Below are 15421 nucleotides of genomic sequence, written 5' to 3' on the forward strand. Positions count from 1 at the left end.
AAAGACTAAAACTGCTTTGTGGAGACTAAATACTGCTTTCTGAAGACTAGCTACTGTTGACAGGTCTAAATACTGCAAAACAAAGATAAGATATTGTTGGAGAAAACATTAAAAAGGGCGCCAGCGCCCCCTTTCAAACGGCGCCCGGGTGCAGTGCACCCCTTGCCCCCCCGGTAGCGCCGTCTCTGGAAACAATGAAACATGAACCTGAAAATTTTTCAACATCGTGCATTGATTAATTGGGTCTTATACTTGGATGCTTTTTTCTTATCTCGTTGGAAGCAGTGGTTATAAATTCATTTATAATATGAACGAAATATGCATATTTAACCTTAACATTACATTAACAATATTTTTGTTTCATAGTTTATTTATTTAATTATATAATCAACAATTCTAATTGTTGATTTATTCATTGTTAAAAAGATCACGAGATCATCAATTTAAGAACTTTCTTAAATTTGAACCTGTAGATTTGTAATACTTCGTCCTTAATTTTATTTAACAAATTTTTTGAACTTTAATTTTGTAAATTTAGTAGCTAATAGTCTGATTTTCAACTTTGATATGTGATCTTTTTAACAAAAGAAAAAGAAATAGTCTCTGAAGATGGCCAAGGTCCGAAACTAGTAAGACTTAAATTCTATATAAAATAAAAACCAGTTTAAAAGTACAAAATCAAACTCTAAATTATATACCTACTTCAAAATTAACAACTGGTAGAATGAATTTCAATTATAATTTGTGCGAACATGCCTAACAAAAAATATTTTAGTATGTAACTCTATAATTTATAACTGGCGCCATCTATTGTTTGGTGGCCGTTTCTAGCGTATGGCGAATATGGACGTGCAGTCCGCCACGTGTAATTGTATACAATTAATAGCAGTTAAAGCACTAAAAGTCCTGGAAGATTAAAAGGTTTTAATTAAATATGCGTACTTGAAATTTATAAGTAATTCGAAAGAGTGATGCTTGCGCCCTTAAAATAAATTCCACAGCAAACCTGCAGATTTCTAAATTACCAATGTTAATTCAGAATCGTGAGAGTTTAGAACATTGTATCCTAGATGGCGGACACATTTTTTTTAACATTTTATCACTTTCTCACAACTTTGCCTTACTTCTTAACTTATTTCGATCCTTTAAATCTTTAATTTTTCTTTTTTTCCAATCATAAATTTACCTACTCATTATTATCCATCAAAACTCTTTTTTTACTCCATTTTATTCTCCGACACACTATAGAAATCTCAAACTAAAACCACACTGGTATTTAGTGAAGATGTAACAATGACGATTGTTGTTTTTGGTACTGTGGGTGCAGAAGATATGGCACAAAATGCGCAGGTTGCGACTTGGGTATACCACCAACTCAAGTAGTCCGTAGAGCTCAAGATAACGTATATCATCTCCAATGCTTCTCATGCGTGATGTGCGCTCGTCAATTAAACACCGGCGATGAATTCTACTTAATGGAAGATCGAAAATTGGTTTGCAAGCCGGACTACGAAGCAGCAAAAAGCAAAGCGGCCGAATGTCTCGACGGTGATCAACCGAACAAACGACCGAGAACCACCATCACCGCCAAACAACTAGAAACTCTCAAAACGGCTTATAATAATAGTCCGAAACCGGCGCGGCACGTTCGCGAGCAATTAAGTCAAGATACAGGATTGGACATGAGGGTGGTACAGGTATGGTTTCAAAACAGGCGGGCGAAAGAGAAACGATTGAAAAAGGATGCTGGAAGAACCAGATGGAGTCAATATTTTAGATCAATGAAAGGCGGATCTAGTCCTAGGCACGACAAATTATTGGATAAAGATGAAATGAAGGTTGATTTGGATAGTTTTAGTCACCATGGTAAGATTTTTTTTTATTCAGTTTATTAATCATCCGATTTACGAAATCCTAATTTTATTATATCATAAAATTATTACTTAAAAACTTAAAATAATAAACGGATTTTGTAAGTTGGAGGATCAAAGTATCCTATTATTGTTACTAAAAAAGTAATAGGAAAAATGGGGCTTAAAATAAAAATGATAGGTGTTATTAATAAGTTCAATTAAATGATTAAATGCCGATCCACGCTGAATCGGTTTCTTAGCATGAGTTAAACTTCTGATTATATTTGACTAGATATTAAGAAAATTTGGTTAATAGTAGTATTAGTTTTAGCTTTTTTTTGAACCTTTCTTCAACCAAGCCTAGAATATTTTAGTGGCTAGACTTTGGCGATGGTTACAAGAAATCACAGGCCATTACAGCTGATACCTTTTTTCATCCAAATAACAAATATAGTTGCGTTCGGCATTGCAACAGCAGATGTAGTCAAAAATCTTCTTCCAACCAAAGAGCAAACTGGACATTAGGATGCATCTATTACTTCCAGACTATCTAGTCCAATTTGGATTTAGACAAATATTCTATCATTGCAGTATTGTATCGAGTCAGAAGTCTAAATTAATTTTTGGATACATTGATTTGAACATGAGTGGATCTTCCCAGAAATTAAAAAATCTAAATTGTATAGAATTTCGTGACCATTAAGTAGATCGCATAGGACTTTATCTCTGTAGCAGTAAATCCAGTTAGAAATTTTCTTTAAGTAAGATCGCGAATGGACCTTCTGACTACCTAATTGACAACAATGAATCTAGTCAAAAATTTTTTATTTCCAATAGTAGCTAGATGTATCACTGCATTTAACACTGCAGCGATAGTAACTCGTAAGGCTTTTGGTTGGATTAGCACAGCAGCAGTGAAAATAGTCAAACAGCTTATGCATAACTTGAATTCAGTAATATCGTGGTAGTAATATTCTTGTTGTTTGTGAGGTATCAACAAAATTCTCTTTTGATTTAAAAGTCGCATGTATGCCATTTTGTATAGACTATGATATCGTTCAACGTGGCACGGATTCGAGAGGTCCACTGTTCAATGTTTCTGCCGCATCCAGCTAAATTTAAGCGATGGTCTGTGATATGTTGATTTTTAGGGCATCGGTCGATTACGGCTTACTGGTATATACGTGCGACTTCATAAGACCCCACAAGAAAACGTTTAGAAGGGTTAAATTGCACGATCTTGGTGGTGAATACACATCATCTTCGCATGAGATAAGCATACTTTCAAATCGTTCATACACAATATCCATTCAGACGTTCGTTGTATGGCACGTAGCGCTATTCTGTTGAAACTACATGTTGTTCACATCCATATCGTTCAATTCGGCCCAAGACAAATCGGTTGTCATTGACCTGTACACAGTAACACAGTAACTTTTTGTGGATGCATTACCACCTCGTAAACATCCTGTGAATTGGCATTGTCCCAAATAAAGCAATTTTGCTTATTAACATAGCCATTCGTCCAAAACTGCGCCCGGTCACTATAAATGATTTTTCGGTAAAAATTGGGGTCCTCTTCCAAATGCCCCGAAGCTCTCTCAGCGAACAAATGACGTTGTGTATGGTCATTAACTTTGAGCTCCTGGATCAGTTAGGATCTTGTACAGGTACCAACCCAAAGACCAACGCAAAATTTCCCAAGCTGAAGTATGCGAAATCCGACTTCTTGTGCACTGCAAGGAATCGACTGCCTCGGGTTCTGTACACTTTCATGGAGCGGTGATGTTCTCGGCCGATCTGGTGTTCCTTTGGAACGATGCCGCTAACGGACATTAATTTTAATGACATTTCAATCGTGTACCTTGCCGTGATGGTTTGGAGCAACTAAAACAACATGGATGCCACACATTGCCAACCCAACCCTTTATTACCCCAAGCTGGGCTTACGTTAATGTAGGTTGAAAGATATCTTGCCTTGTGGAAATATCATCGGGTTTATAATATTTTCTTTATGTGATGTAGAATTCTATTTTATATTCATGTTTTGTTTTTCATGAAGTTATTTTTATATTTTATTAGGAATAGGAATCGAATAGGAATAGGTAGTATTCATCGGAGATATTTCCTATTTGGTATTTCTAAGTGCTTCGACCAGAAGTTAGTAAATACGACAAGCAATTTAATTCTGTTTGGATGTTAGTTTGGTCATCTTTCACTCTACATCTTTACAAATAGGAGCTCACGTAACGGCCTTAGATGTTAAATATTTAAGAAAACATTTTATGATAGTTATCTACATCATTCTGTCTAATGATTCATCTAATGGTTTTCACATCTAATGATTTTAATTAGATGCAAATTTTTCCAATTGGAATTTGTTATGCGGAATGCGAATGTTATAGGGAACGATTTCCTGGCCGTCATTTTTCTGCACATTCCTGTAATGTATCTGACATCCCAACAAGTTGGGATTTATCGGGAAAGCAAATATAGCCAGAATTATCATAAACGTTTGTCTACATGGGTTGAAAAGTTGCAACTATTAGTGCAGTATTAGAGCGTTATAGCGATGATTTCTCATGAATTGGAATCAGAATTTACTGAAGATGATTTTCAATATCAATTTTTATTGATATTAGTGGAATTATTCCTGTTATTTTTGGAAGAATAACTAAATAATGTGTGTGTAAAGTACATCGATGCAGCCAAGCCAAACCGGCATAAACGATATTTACTTCATTTTTCAGGAAACACAAAAAAAGCTTTTATTTGCGCAAACTTTAAACCAATATTGTAAAAAAAACTCTATTAGTATCTAGATGAATTTCCAGATAGAATCTCATTCACGTTCTTAATGCGTTCATATTTATCTTTTCAATATTTTCTTTATGACTTAATGATCTCCAGAAGTTCTATTGTGCAGATATAAATCAAAATAACACTGAATTAATAATTACTTTAAATCCACTTACAAACATTTTTAAAACTTTCCCGTGTTTATTCCGTATTTAAGGAAAGCATCAAGGCTGGTGATTTGAATCTGTGTCAAGACTGAATTTGTTAGAGCATATCTGTAATACTATTTACAACGCTGGGAAATAGTAATTTCGCTGTTTTATCTGCGATTTGTTTTCGACTAAATTTTAACTTCTAGATCCAAAAATAACCATGATTTTCGTCTATCACGTCAACTTTTTAAGCCACTGGACACACTTAAAACTCATACAAATTGTGCATATAAAGAAACTAAAGTAAAAAGTTCCCAAATATACTGTTTATAAAGCGAGCTCTGCTATCTTGCAAAAAAGGATATTTGGTATATCAACGTTGCTGGCCAAGAAGGAAGCAGACCATTTGAAAGTCAACACAAACGATCTATTGGTGCATGTGATATTGTAACAAATCAATGATTCTCTCTATCTCTTCATATTCTTCACTCAAACGAACTAAAGGGCCTATCGGAACTGAACTAAATAAATCTCCATTATATAGGAGAAGATATTCAAGCTCCAAAAAGTTTTTTGGATACTCCCAAATCGTTCCAAATCATTCAACTCATTCTGTTCAAAATCCTTACAAACGGAATCATCTTCAATTTCAAAATCCATATCGTAGAAGATACTTCAAATCGTATTTACAAAAAAGAATTCATTGCAAACTGTCACTGGGATTTATATTACTCTATTTTGCATTGTTTTGTACGTTTTCACAATACAAAATTAACAATCACTTGATTGATCTCTGGGCTCTTACCAAATCACAGCACTTACAATGCAAATGTCTGCAAATTTCAGAGCGACACATAACATCACTATACATAGTATCTCAGATGCAACAGAATAAGTCCAGATTCACGACTTGTTAGATTACTTGCTATTCCATTGCTTGTTCATGCGGAAGGCATGCCTTCGGTTTTTACACGCCGTCTCAAAGTCAAAGAAAAATTTGGCAGACACCATTGTTTAGACGTTTAGGCGTTATGAGATCAATTCATCTACTTGTTTTACCTCTACCTCACTGAGATTATTTCAACCATTTTCGTAAGTACATCAACTGTTGGAAGTTAACTGTTTTTTTCTTCTTAGATCCACTTTTTATCCACTTTTCATTGAACATATTTTGCCAGCTACAATCAATTTATGTAAAACCCATTTTCTGGGCTCGTCTCATGGCTTTCAAACGTATGGAAATGGTTTCTCGTGTCACTTCCATCCACGAGTTGTTGCTTATGAGCGTCACTCTCATCCAACAATGCTTTTAGGTGGTTTAAAGGTTTTTTGTTTCTTACGTTAAAATCACCACATTTCCGTTTTTAAACCAGTTACTTTCATATTAATTATATCCATGCTGTCATCATCGTATAGTCTTCTATCCCATATAATCATAACTCTATAAATAGTCACTTCCTTACTTTATCGTCATATCCTTTTTCTTTTTGTCTAATATCGAATCGACTTTTTTAAAAATTTATTATTTCTTTTTCCATATAATCACCACCATTCCATTATCTTCACTTCCCTGCACACGGTTCCATTTCCTTACCATTCTCTATTGGGAAATGTAAGCTAGCTTTTCTTCGTTACACTTTTTTCAATTCCTTTTCTACAATAGATAAGAAAATCTGTTATGCACACGCCCGGCCAATGCATCTCGCCCACACGGTCTATATTAAACTGTTTTCCGCTTTTCTTTGTGCATATTTGTCTAGCTAAATAGTAGAAAACAAGTAGTATGATTAGAAGTTTGATTGTTAAGCTGGCATTTATTCACATGAGTCTTCGCTATATATTTTAGGTATATTCAGTGTATCTTATGCATATCATGCATTTGAGTGTTGGACATATTGATGCACGTGGATATCTCGAAGTCTTCTCTATGAAAAAGGTTAGAGTTTTATTTGCAGTTACCTTAATTCCATTTTCTTGGAAATAACTTGTAACCAACGTGACAGCACAGTTTTCTACAGTTTATGTACTTGTAAAAAAGCATAATATGAACTACTCATTTTTATTAGTATAGCCCACACCATCAATGTTTGTAAATACTGCAAAATCTAGATTAAGCACAGATTAACTAACGTTTTTGGATTAATGTTTAGATCTCAGTGATGATAGTTATGGAACTGTTGTTAATATGGGAATAGACCAAGATGGATCATCGCCTCATAGTGGAGCAGGAAGGGGGCCATCTTTTCTGCATGGCGGGGCATCACCTTCGTTTATTCCAGGACATACACCCCCGCACGGGCACGACCATTTTCCATACGCAGATCAACTTTACACATCTATTGGTAAGTGTTAAACCGTTAATACATTCTTTTAAAAGTTTAAAATGCATAATGTTTTTATCTTGCGAAGTTATTACTGTTGTCTTGTAAAATGTAAGGTGACATAAAAATCATTTTAAGATTGAGTTTTGAAATTGCTGAAGATATAATTAGCGATAATTGATTTATAACATGTATTAAAAGGCATGTAGATTAACTCTCCGTCATCAGGAGCAATCGTTTACCCAAAAAGTTGGAAAGAGACTACTCTTCCAATTTGAATTGATTGCTCCAGATCATGGGAAGGATGTGACGATAGAGGCACAGAATAAGTTATTCTGTGGTAGAGGCTTGTGGAAATGTTTTTGGACAAGCCATCTCACCCATGATTTTATGTAAAGGCTAACAACAAAAACCAAGCTGTCAAAAACCACCATAACATATGTTCAATGGGTGAATCACTTTGCGAAATACAATGAGAAGAAGATTTGGACATATTCTATGTAACAGTCCATTTAACTCAGAACATCTACCAGATGCCACATATGATAATAGTTCACTGAGTGATACACCGGTAAAATGTTACGATTTTATATGATATATCTAAGTATCTAACACTGCTTCTCCTGCAGATAATGGTAGTATGAGTCTGATTCAAATTGGACAAATTCCAACACAAATCTTTTGTGTGTTTTCAAAAATAAAACGTGAATCAACATAGCAGAGGCTGTAACAATGACGCACATATTATATTATTCGCAATATTAGTACACAATACAACGAAGCATTATTTTTTAATCCCTACTGCGAACATGAATCATCTGCTATTTGAAGTACGAGGAATCTATCTTTTACCTCATTGACGTCAGCTGAGTCCTTCTGGAGAACGTGGATAAGAAACGTCGATCACTGCCACGTACGATTTGGTGATAGTGAATAAGATCGTCAACAAGTACGGTTTTCAAGTTGATATCGAACAAACTAAGAGGCCTCGAGGATTTTGCACTCGAGCATCCATGATAAATGGAATTGATATTGTGGTTACTTAAATTTTGTTCTCTGATAAAGGCCGTTCGTTCTCCAGTTCTTCAGTATTTTTAAGGTTTTCCAAAGGGGTCAATGCACATACATCTGACCGTTTGATGACTGAGAGTTCATGATATTTTTCATAGAATCTCTGTCAACAGTTTCTTTTGAACTTTCTTTGAAAAACGTTGCAACATAGTATCCGATACGTCAAACAGAGTTTTAATAGATATAGATATACAGTCTATTTGTGTTCTGCTGTTTGCTACCACAAGGATTAAAAGGTTGTAAGCATATACTTTCTCTATTTTTTCATTATTATATTCCAAAAGACCGGTGTACAAACAGAAGTTTTTATTGTTGTGTACCTATTCTGGCAGTAACTTCTAAAGACTAAATGAGGTTGTTAAACGCTCCTGAGATATCAATAAAAACTGCCAGGATATATTTCTTTTCCTATTCACTTATATAGCTGATTATTACCTCTTCCGCAGCCTCTTCTCAAATGCGTATGGCAGGTAGATTTATCTCTACGATATTGAGTTGAATCTTTATCTGCAGTATAAAAACTTCCTCTTTTTTATATGTATATATTTTTAAATATGCTCTATTCTACACAAACGTTGTAAAGATAAGAAGACAGAATGAGTGTAGTTCCTGACCCTTTTGTTTTAGCAGTTCACTTGGGATGTTGTCTCGTCCATGTATCATTCCCATGTTTACTTCTGCAATCTCTCTCTTTATCTTCCACGCTTCAAGTAACTTTATCACTTCCCTTGCATTATAATTAGCTGTTAGTTTTGTCCTCATATCCATTCATCATCGCCTATAGTCTTCAAAGCTTGTCATCTCGAAGAAAGAAGTTAATGTGCGTATCGTCTTTTCTCAACTTGGATGACCTAGGTCTATAAATGTCCAAATAAAGTTGTGTAAAAAATATTATCTTTGTTGTATTATACTCGTTCTGTATTTCTCTTCTACCAATCTGTAATTGAGCAGTATCCTTTATCTTTTGTTGGCTTCTGATCTTTTGTTTTGAAACGTTAATTCCAAAAATCATAAAGCTTACTGGATCCCTTAGTTAACTTAAGCACACTAATATCTATTGTTGTTTTTGTATTTTTCGCCAGAACAAAGTTCTGAGTATTTCTTACCTTTTTAGTTACCATCTATGCAATTATCAAGTCTTCTTTCGACCTGGTCCAGTTTTCCTTCTTCAGGTAGTATCTTTTGTTCCCAGCCGTTTTTATCTGCTCTAACTTTTATCAACCAGGTTTAACTACTTCCTACATTATTAGGTGTTGTCTGCATGTGAAAATGACTTTTGCGCGACATCTTGAGCTAGTCATGCATTGAAAGGCGTTTTCAAAATCTATCAGGTTTAAATTGTGATTTTCTCATTTACGATGTCATTTTAATAATTATTATTATAATTTTTAATTAACTGTTATTTATATTTTAGGTCAAAGTCATCAGCCAGGAATGGGTTTACCGCACGGTATGCCACCAGGAGCTGATACGGATATAAGCAACGATAGCAGTCCTCGAGGCTACCCGGATTTTCCTCCAAGTCCTGATTCGTGGCTTGGCGAACCGTCCAACGCTCACTACTGACCTCTGTTGTTGAGACAACGAACTAAAACGAACTAAAAACAAAACCGAACTATATGTATTATCGTTTTCTGTTTCGTTAAATTTTTATCGGGAAATACAGCAAATCGATTTACGAGTGAAACATTAAAAATAAACAAATATAGAAAGACGAATGCGTGCAACAAAAAGAATACACCGAATTTCAATATAAAAAAAGGTGTACTTGTGAAGAGACTTTTGCGTGAGTTAAATAAATTAAACGTAACGTTCCTTTATGTTGTATAAAGTAAATAGTTATATTATTATTCTAGTCAAAAAAGGAAAAAATGAATCTAAATGAGGAAACGTGTCCATTTAAAAAATAATAAAGATACAAAAATCTAGTCGTCGAGTATTGTTTTTCTTTTGAATAAAATATGATGAAATAAGACTGTTTTTTTATTACACATCACAAAAATTTTAATTTTATTATACATATTATTTGGAGAAACGTAAAGTTCAGCCAAATAACCGCTGAAATACTAGCAATTGACGGAAAATCGCAAATTCTTATTGGTTAACGTTATGAATTGAAACGTTAGAGTGTTGAAAATTACACCCGTACACGAAGCAAATGAATAATGGTATCTCAAAATTTGAAATTACCATATAGTAGAAACAGACTGGTTACAGGTACGTCACAAAGATCACAAAGAAAGAAATCTGTAACGATGATTCTCAAAAATTCATTATTTCAAACCTAATAAACGAATGCAACGTATACACCTTGTTTTATAGATCTTTCATGTATTATATCTATAAGATCTATGATGTTTATGATGATACGTTTCTCAATTAACCCAGATATGCCCATACAAATTTGGTGGTTGTTTATGAATAGATGTTCTGAGAGGTTAGTGTTTAAGCTATACATAAACAAATTTTGTAAAGCAAATTAAAAATTTATTTTGAAAAATACAAAATTCAAGCCGTACTATATATAATACGGCATTTAACCCATTTAGTCCCACTGGTGTAAAAACGCACCAGCGTTTTTAAAATTATTTTACAGCCATACATTTCCAAATTTAAAGGTGTTAGCTGTTTGTACGATAACAGTATAAGGTTGTTAGGCTATACATATCAAAATATTTCATAATTCTTGCTATTTAAACCATATTTACATCAATTCTTTTCTATTGAACATTTCTGTTCAAAATATACAATGAAAATAAAACTATTTTTAGTGCATACTTTCCTCATTATATATCTTGAAACGCGAAATAAAAATATGGATTCTGAAAATACGACTTGAAACATTAATGGTGCAAAAACGCACCATTGGGACGATGTATGAAGAGATATAAGGATTGCATCATCTTTCGTATTATTTGAAACCAGTTTAAACGCGTCTGTTAGGTGAATTTCGGAACGAATTGAGTCATTTATGGAATACTGCGTTAAGAGTGTGTTTTTGTGCAAAATGTCTCGATTAGATGGAATTAGATGCTTCTCTAGAAGAAATTGTTAATGAAATAGAGAGAAAGGGAGGTAATTCTTATATTATTTTGTTGTGGTTTAAAATTTATTTTTCTCCTCCGGTTGACTACCTAACAGATGAGGAGTGAGAATTATTTTTTTATATTTCGATGATGAAATGCTAAATTTAATTATTAACTTTTCTTTAAAATACGCACACGACAATAATCGACCAAACTTTCGTTTAGACAAAGAACAATTATTAAAATTTTTAGGTATTGTTTTACTTTCTGGATATCACACATTACCAACAATTCCTATGTTTTGGTCTAATGAAGAAGACAACGGGGTCGAAATTGTCAAAAAAACCATGAGTCGTAATACATTTCAGAACATAAAACGAAACCTTCATTTATCAGATAACAGTCTATTAGATTCATCTGATAAATTTGCAAAAATACGACCATTCCTTCAGCTTATAAACAAAAAAAATTTACAATTTGGTGTTTTTAGTCACAATTTATCTATTGATGAACAAATGGTTCCATATTTTGGGCGCCATTCATGTAAAATGTTTATCAAGGGTAAACCGGTAATATTCGGTTTCAAACTTTGGTGTTTATGTTCATCTGACGAATATTTATTTCACTTTGAACCTTACGCTGGAGCCGCAATGAAAACGGGAAAATCAAAATTAGGCTTGGGTGGTGAAATAGTTATGTAATTACTCTCTGTAGTGAAAAATCCTCATGTTCATCGGATATTTTTTGACAATTTTTTTCATCGTTTGATTTATTTGTTGAATTGAAAAATAAAGGTTTTTTTGCTACCGGTACTGTACGCGATAACAGAACGAAAAATTGTCCGTTAGAAAACATAAAATGTACTTCAAAGAAGGAAGGGGTTTTTTGATACAGCTTATGATACCTGTTCAAAAATTTCTTTAGTACGATGGAATGATAACTCCGTTGTCACTGTAATTACTAATTACTAACCATTTGAATGTGGAGCCAGTACAATCAATTAAGAGGTACAACAGAAAGAAAAAAAAGGAAACACTAGTTAATCAACCTTATGCAGTATCAGAATATAATAAATTCATGGGTGGTGCAGATTTACACGATAACGGAATAGCCAACTATAGAACAAGAGTATTAGGAAAGAAGTGGTGGTGGCCACTATTTATTAATTCATTGGATAGTGTCATAATAAACGCGTGGAAATTATACAATACTGTCAATAATACTAAAATGGCACAATTGGATTTTAAATCACATATTGCAGTTCGGCTAATGAAATATGAAAACGCAACACCTAGTACTGAACGAAACACGAGGTCAAACAGAGAATTTGAATCTTCCAATGACCATTTAATAAAGAATCACGACTCTAAAGCTCGTAGAAGATGTAAAATATGCCATAAACATACTATACATATGTGTAGTAAGTGTAATGTTCATTTACGTGTAGAGTGTTTTACGGACTATCACAATAAATTGTTATACTGTTAATCCCATTGGTGCGTTTTTACACCAATTTTAGTTTAAATATTTTTTTACCAACTAAAGTTTTTTACCAACTAAAGTTGGTATTTGTTAGTATAATGTTGTATTAGTATTATTATTTATTTACGACTAATTTATTACATAGTTAATAAATGATAATCAAAATTTTTGTGTGCTGTTGTTCACTTATCTTACCAGTGGTGCATTTTTGCACCATCTGATATCTCAAAAACAATTTTTTGTTTCAAACACCTGTGTACATTTTTATACTTTTCATTCCATCTTATCTTAAGGAAAACTATAAAAAAACAATTTTTTTAAACATAAACCAGCTTGGGACTAAATGGATTAAGGAGTAACAAATCTAATTGTTAGTTTGTGTATGATATGAAAGGAAACACTTCACGTGTAGACCCTTTTCACACTTCAAACATCTAGTGGTGGTCTTCTGATGATAATGGACCCATTTAGTCTGCTTATCTTGAGGTATGACGTAGTGGTCCCTGTGAGCAAAACGAATATCTATACCTTCATTACGTGACGTATGTCCTCTTGAAGTCGTTTGATTTTTATTCTGCAATAGCAGTGTGGTGGCAATTCTTCTTCTAAATTTTAGCTGATCTAGTGTTCCATCACTTCTCCTTTGTAGTTGCCAGGCGTTGTGGACTGACATGTCAATACCATGCGCTATAAGAGGGAAATACTATTTTTTCCCTCTGACATATATACGATAAAGGCTCAAATTTTGATCATATCTGTCGACACCTCCCATATTGGCGTTGTATAATATATTACCCGAATAATTTTCTTTTCTTTTCGAGAAAATCTTTTCGCAAGAATGAATTGGATTCACCCCTGCTGAATTTGAACATAAAGTGACAATACTATTGTCATGCCATTTTACAACAATTATATTTTGCCCATCAACTTTTTTATAATCGTAGGCTCTTTCTTCATTTTTTTAGAATCCATCAGAGGACTAGCTGGTATACGGTTTTCACGAATGGTGCCTGTACCTCTCAAATTTTTATTGGATAGAAGCTCCAACAGCGGCAAGTTGGAAAAGAAGTTGTCAAAAAAAAGTGTATTGGTTCATTAGGCCATTTTGTTGACGTGCCTTGGTACGGCTCGAACCAGTTGACATAGCCCAGTCATGTTGCCCCTACCCACAGTTTATATCCATATCGGATGGGTTTGCCATGTATAAACTTTTTACAGCCATAATGACCAAAGTATGGTACCATGGCACCAACACATTTTGACTGTCTCTTTCATACTACCAGTACATTCTCCTTCTTGGTACTTGCATGTATCCACTGAGTAATAGTACACCTATGAATGCTTTTATTTCTGTTTTTTCTATTCTTAGGTGGTGATTCTTCTGATTTGCATAACGATTACTTTCGATTACTATTAGATCCAGTATTTCATCATCAAAGAAAAGTGAAAATAGCTCCAAAGGACTTATATCGTTATCATTTTCATCTACTTGGCCATTAAAACTTATATTATTAGGCTCCAAGTTGTTATCCGTCCATTTATAACTTTTCCTTTTTTTCGTAATTTTTTCTACCCTTGCTTTCTACCCTCAAGGCTGAAAGAGGAATTTCGTCGTCTGAAGAAAAATCATCATCATTCTTTTGATTTTGATTCTGGCAGTCAATATTTCGGAAATTTATTTCAGCTGGAGCTTGAAGTTGTGGTCCAGGTAAATTATTTAGGTTTGTGGCATCATCCTCTCCAGAATCTTCATCGGTTTGATCTCCGCAAACATTCTCTAGTGGAAAATGGTCAAAGAATCGACATTTTCTGCCAGTTCGTCGTCATCTTCTAACATTGCCAAAGCCTCGTTTAACGAAAAACCTCTAGAATAATAGAAAAAATAAGAGGTATCCGAATGCCCACCGTCCTACATATAGTACACATAAAAAAATCGGGTTGAAACAATACTCTAATAAATTTTAAAACTAATTTGGAGATAATATATCTAAAACTTGGTACTTTTGCCTTATTATCCATAATGAATAATAGAAAAATAGATAATACAATATATAAAAAACTACTTACCTAACAAATCGTACACAGTATTTCGCCATTAATGATATTTCACAAACTTTAAAAAATAACAATGAGAGTAATTAACACTTAATTGCAAACCTATGCACCTTTACGCAACCACTACTTCTTACTGAATGCCTGTGTGCACCCGAAATGCCACTTCGACTCATGTTCGGACACGTTGAGACATGTATTTGCGTGTACTATATGTAGTACGGTGGGCATATCTGGGTTAAATTTATAAAGCTTTACTACAAAATCTTGAAAAAGACTTTGACTGCTGAAGTTGAGCACAAATTGACAATACTATAGTAATGCAATATCACAACGATTATATTTTCGCTATTACTTCTTTTTATATTCGTAGTATTCCCTTACTTTTTTCCTCGTCCGTCAAATTATTATTTGATAGACTCTCCAATGTAAGGGTGTTTGCTTATGCGGCTGATCTATTAGGTGAGGCGGAGGAAAATAGTTGAGCGATGTCGAGAATAAACAATGGAATTAATATAGGAAGTTTAATGTTAACAAACGAAATATGGAAAACAATAAACTGACAAACTGTTTTTGTTTCTTTTAAAAAAACAGTTTGGAAATTAAAAGTTGTTAAAAACATAATAATTGATTAAAATATTAAAAAATTTAATCTTATTTATTTT

At 33.7% G+C, this 15421-nt stretch overlaps 1 protein-coding gene across 2 annotated transcripts in view; it reads left to right on the top strand.

Moving 5' to 3' along the window:
• LOC111416476 (Lim3 homeobox protein) overlaps positions 1–9924 on the top strand; it is a 76584-nt gene extending 66660 nt beyond the window's left edge. For both annotated transcript variants that reach the window (XM_023048509.2, XM_023048511.2), the window contains exons 3-5: positions 1328–1866; positions 6955–7146; positions 9611–9924. In XM_023048509.2, coding sequence (XP_022904277.1) covers positions 1328–1866; positions 6955–7146; positions 9611–9762 — 883 coding nt within the window. In that variant the 3' untranslated portion in view covers positions 9763–9924. The remainder of the gene's footprint in view (positions 1–1327; positions 1867–6954; positions 7147–9610) is intronic.
• The last annotated feature ends 5497 nt before the right edge of the window (positions 9925–15421 follow it).

The sequence above is a fragment of the Onthophagus taurus genome, chromosome 6 (assembly GCF_036711975.1).
Source record: "Onthophagus taurus isolate NC chromosome 6, IU_Otau_3.0, whole genome shotgun sequence".
NCBI classification, from domain to species: domain Eukaryota; kingdom Metazoa; phylum Arthropoda; class Insecta; order Coleoptera; family Scarabaeidae; genus Onthophagus; species Onthophagus taurus.